The sequence below is a fragment of the Grampus griseus genome, assembly GCF_964374135.1.
Source record: "Grampus griseus genome assembly, chromosome: 2".
Classification (NCBI taxonomy): domain Eukaryota; kingdom Metazoa; phylum Chordata; class Mammalia; order Artiodactyla; family Delphinidae; genus Grampus; species Grampus griseus.
The window spans coordinates 167069101-167074469 of NC_139018.1; the positions used below are offsets into that span (position 1 = coordinate 167069101).

Here is a 5369-nt window from a genome sequence, read left to right on the forward strand (position 1 = left end):
AAGACCAAGTTCCCTACAGATTAACCCTATTCATTTGGTTCCTCTTAAAGGAATGATGTGCTGAGCCACTAGGCAGACAGGTAAAAAGTTCAACAATTGCCAAAGCATTCTTCTGCTAATTCAACAGCCTTCTGCTCAAATCAATTAGCTTAGTCTTGACAGAGGAACAATAGCTTTTTCTCTAGGAAAAGCAGCACATGTGATATACACAAGCCTGGAAGGTTATTAAGATGTTAACCCGTTAGTTTAATCCAGTAAAGAGCGCCTGCTCTACCACCAAATTGTCGAGTGACTTACACTGTAAAGTGTGATCCATGGCTTAAAACATTAACCTCTACCCTACCCTTCAGCAGTGTGTTCAGTCCTGCAAGAGCAGGTGCTTTCAGAATCACAGACGTGAGAAATGAACGTGGAGTCTGAAGCCTTTAGTGATATCATACAAGATAAATAACAAGGCGGAGTGGAATTAGTGCCTTGCAAAAGTTCCGTTTACATACACTAAGGTGAGTGCTGTTACCCATGGATCAGAAAAGAGCTGCCATTCAAAAAACACCACCTTCTCGGGAAAGGTGCAAAATCTTAATCGTGATTTCAGTTCAATAGTGATATTTCAACTTTGCTAACAACTTAGGAACTAGAGTTTAACAGGTCATTTTCTCCATGCCTAAGGGCAGCGTACATAATGAGAAACTAGCAAATGTCCGTGTTTCCAACGGGCCCTCAGCAAAAAGCACTTTCAAGGTTTAACAGTTTAGGAGAGGCAGGGGGAGAGGGCAATGTTTAAATCATTTATCAAAAGTCATTTTATTGCCAAAATAGAATACTTATATTTGTTCTTACAGGGGTGGCCTCTAACTTTTTACAGAAAATGTACAGACTGTATATCTTTGGATATGTACATATTTTACACATTTTTACAATTTAACAAATAATTATATAAATACATCCTCTAATGTAAGAAACCCGTATTTACTTGGGGTGTATAATTAAGACATTTCTTGTTTGTTTACTTAAGGCATCTGCCTGGTCATTAAGAATACCCAAACCGTGCAATCCCATTAGGTCGCGGTCATCCCTCCTCTAGGACGTGTTAGGGGTGAGGGTTTACGCAGGAGAGTCGAGGGCGGAAACTAGGTCCCTCAGGTGAAATCTGTAAGTCTGGCTTCAAGCTCAGCAAATGGCAACCAGCGAGGGTTCCAAACCTTGGGTCCTGGAAACGCGGCAGCAGAGCTCACGCTCCTCTGCCAAGACAAATTAACGCCTGGCGGGAGGAATTCCTCGCCCGTCGGTGGAGGAACGGGGGCTGGGGCTGGGAGCCTTCAATGCCAGGTACTTTGTTCTAAGCGAGTCCCAGCTAATGGATACCATTAAGAGTTCATTATCATGCTAATAGCAATCAACACGGTGAAGGGGGGGGACCCTCTGCCTCCGAGTGTCCCCCCCGCCGCAACACTCGGTCTCCTCGCCCCCTCTCCAGCCCTCCCGGACGCCCCCTCCCCTCCGCTCAGACCTGGGACAATGGCATCTGCTTTGGATAAGACACGGAGCTGGCCGTGCCAGACCGCCACGTCAGGCCGGTGCTGACGTCGCTGTACAGGGAGCCCGCCCCACCGCCCGGCCCCACGCCCCCGCCGGCCCCCGGGCCCCCGCTCCCGGGGCCGCCCCCCGCCGCGCCCGCGCCGGCCGCGCCCGCGCCCTTGCTGGCCCAGCAGCAGCGGGTGCACAGCGCGCGCCACGACTCGAGCGTCTTGCCAGACCAGACCCACACGCCCGACGTGATGCCCACCACCAGGCACATGAAGTACTTGAGCATGAAGACGGCGTAGTCGGGCCGGCGCGCCTGGTCCGGCTGCAGGTCCCGCAGGCACGGGCAGTTGTGCGTGGCCTCCCAGCGCGGGCGGTTGTGCTGCTCGTAGAACAGGCAGGCGACCACGACGGCGGCGGGCACGGTGTAGAGCACGGTGAAGAGGCCCAGGCGGATCATGAGCTTCTCCAGCTTATGTGTCTTGGTGGGGCCGCCCTGCTGCTTGATGACCGAGCGGATGCGGAAGAGCGACACGAAGCCGGCCAGCAGGAACATGGTGCCGATGAAGAGGTAGATGACCAGCGGCGCCAGCACGAAGCCGCGCAGGTTGTCCAGGCTCTGGTTGCCCACGTAGCAGATGCCCGCCACCGGGTCGCCGTCCACCGAGCTGAGCGCCAGCACGGCGATAGACTTGACGCTGGGCACGAGCCACGCGGCCAGGTGGAAGTACTGCGAGTAGCCGGCGATGGCCTCATTGCCCCATTTCATGCCCGCCGCCAGGAACCACGTGAGCGACAGGATCACCCACCAGATGGAGCTGGCCATGCCGAAGAAGTAGACGAGCAGGAAGACTACGGTGCAAAGCGCCGGGCCCGTGGTCTCGTAGCGCACGTGCTGCTCTACGGCACCCAGCTCCTCGTACTCGCCGCGCCCGCCCGGGCCGCCCGCGCCCGCGCCCGCCGCCCCCGCGCCCGCCGCCGCGCCCCCGGCGCCCCCCGCCCCGCCTGCGGCCCCCGCGCCGCCGCTGCACGCCACCTTCTCGTGGCCCGCCACCAGGCGCACCAGGTAGCCAACAGACACGAAGAGGTAGCAGGCTGAGAGGAAAATGATGGGCCGCTCGGGGTACTTGAAGCGCTCCATGTCAATGAGGAAGGTGGAGACGGTAGCGAAGGTGGACACGAAGCAGAGCACCGACCACAGACCTATCCAGAAGACGGTGAAGGCGCGCTCGTCCTGGCTGAAGAACGGGTTGTGGCAGGGCAGCGCACAGTTGGCGATCTGGCCCGTCTTGACGCGATTATAGAGAGGGTGCCGTTCGCTGGACACGCTCACCATGGGCGCGCGGCACTGGCAGCCCGGCTCGCAGGGCGCCGCGCCGCCGCCAGGGGGCCGCGCCTTCCCGCCTCCGCCGCCACTGCCGCCGCCACGCGCGGGGGGCGCAGCCGCGTCCCCGCCGCCGCCCCTGCCGCGGGACGGGGGCCGGGCTCCGGGCGGGCGGCCGTGGCCGCTGCCGGAGGGCGGCTGCTCGCCGGGCGGCGGCGGCGGCGGCGGCGGGCGCCGCGGTGGACTGGGCGCGGCCGTGGTGAGGTCGGTGCGGTTGTAGTCCATGCACAGCGTGTCAGGGTTGCCCTGCTCGGGCAGCCTGTCGCAGCGCATGCGGTCGGGCCAGGCGAAGCCGTACTGGCGCATGAGGGGCGCGCAGCCGGCCTTGGCGCGCTCGCATACCGAGCGGCAGGGAGGCAGGGGCTTCTTGTAGTCCTCCAGGCAGATGGGCGTGTACATGCTGCACAGGAAGAACTTGAGGTCGGGCGAGCACTGGATCTCCACCAGCGGCCAAAATTGGTGCACCTCCAGGCCCGCCTCGTCCTGCGTGTCGTGGTTGAACTGGTTGGGCATATAGGTGTAGTTGTAGCCGATGCCCTTGCATAGCGGCACGGTGATCTCCTGGCACGCCAGCTCCTTGGCCGAGGCGGCCGCAGCGCCGCTGGAGCGCTGCAGTAGCGCCAGGGCTGCCAGCAACGAGGTCACTTCCAACAGGTAACCCCACTCCATGCTGCGCGCCTCGGCCACGCGCCTTCGCCCTCCGGGCGGCGCGCGGAAGGGCGCTGGGAGATCCTGCAAGAGCGCCGGAGGAGGGGAGAGAGGGCGCCCTGCCGGGCTCTCTCCCGCCTCTCCCGGGATCGGGGGGGGGGGTCTGCCGATAGCCTGGTCCCTTCGCGGGACGCGTCCTCACGGCGCCGCGGGAGACGAGGGTGGCTGCCGGAGGGCGCCCCAGTCCCTGGGTCTGCCCCGCTCACTCCGGCCGGGCTCAGCCCTCGCAGGGCAGAGTGGCCGGCCCCCGGCTCATCGTCCCTCTGTCGCTCGCTTTCTCCGCGCGCGCCGGTGACTTTGCCGGGCACCTAGGGCGGCGGCGCAGCAAGTTTCCTCTCGGGCGGGCCGCTGTACGCAGTCAAGATGGCTGGGCCAGGCCGCTCCGCGCCCGGTTCAGCCCCTGCGGCCCCCTTTCGGCGTCCCGGGGCTCATGCTCGCCCCTAAGGCCGCGCGTCTGCCGCCGGGGTTCGGGGCCCGCCTCCGCCGAGGCCACCGCCCTCTGTCCCCGGCGTCGGTCCGTCGGTCCGCCGCCGGGATGACGGGCCCCGCCTCCGGTGGAAGTCCGCGTCGCGCTCCGGCCGGCAGTAGGGTGAGGTGTCGGCGGTCCCCTTCTCGCTGGACTCACGGAGCTAAATTCAGGCCGGAAGGCGGAGCGGACACCTGAGCGGCACGCCAGCGCCCCGCCGCCGCCTCCTCCTCGGCGGGAGCAGCGGCCTTCGCCAACTTCCCGCTCCGGCCCTGCTGCGCCCCGGCCGGCTCATGAATATTTATACGGCGCGGACTCGGTCTCCGCCCGCGGCCGGTGCTCCAATCCCGGGCGGGGGGCGGAGTCTGCGCGCTCCCCAGGCCCAGCCTTCCTGGGGCGGGCCCGGCTGTCCGCGCGGCCGTGAGCGCTGTCTGCGGCCGGAGTTTGGATAACCTTGGGATTGACCGCAGAGACAGAGGCTCTGCCACGACCGTCCCCACGGCGCTTAGTGGGGCTGAGGTCGGGGTTCCATTTCCCCGAGCCTGCGCTTGGGGACCGGGGACATGCAGTGCGTGCTTTCGGAGGCCCGTTTCGAACTAGTCAAGCCCCTGTTTCCTACGCTCCCAAACGTCGGCGACCTGCTGGCGAGGGGACCGCCCGCCCCTCCGCGAGCCGGCGAGGGCGCGGGGACGTTGCGGGGACCCGGGAAGGTGTGCCCTTCTTGGGGTTCTCAGAACGATGGTCTTGGAGGCTCGGCAATGCCGGAGGAGTGGAACGACTGCAGTTCATTCTGCCTGTTGGGGCTGGACCGGGGGCAGCCCCGGAGGAGGTGCCCGGGAGCCCAGCCGCGGGCTCGCGAGGGGCGCGGGCCCGGGGGCGGGCCCGGGGTGGGGGTCTCCTCCCGCCTCCGCTGAGGGACGTGGCGGAGCCTCAGTTTCCTTACCTGGAGAATGGGGTCACAGTACAGACCTCAAAGGGGGTTCTGCTAATTAGGTGAGATAAAATATCTATAAAGCATCCGGACACAGTGAAGAAGAAGAAAGAAAGAGAAAGGGAGAAAGAAAAACTTGTAAATAGGACAGCCTGGAAATCCTGGATGGATTCTCCCTCTTCACCTCGTGCTTTTGGAACATATATACATCTCTCCAAAGTTGACATGTTTTTGCCCGAGCCTCCTCCTCCGCCGTGGGAGGCGGCGCCGGGACCTGGCGCGGACGCGCGGACACGTCTCCGCGGTGCGCCCGGGGCCGAGCGTCTGGGTACGCGGCCAGCGAGCGCGGCCCCCGC

General features: G+C 63.3%; 1 protein-coding gene across 1 annotated transcript; it reads right to left on the bottom strand.

Moving 5' to 3' along the window:
- Positions 1-829: 829 nt before the first annotated feature.
- On the bottom strand, positions 830-3577 carry FZD8 (frizzled class receptor 8; the record flags this gene model as incomplete). The annotated part of the gene is made up of 1 exon (XM_082649528.1): positions 830-3577. One exon carries the CDS (start codon positions 3575-3577, stop codon positions 1505-1507), a length of 2073 nt encoding a protein of 690 aa, XP_082505654.1. The 3' UTR covers positions 830-1504.
- Between the last annotated feature and the right edge of the window lie 1792 nt (positions 3578-5369).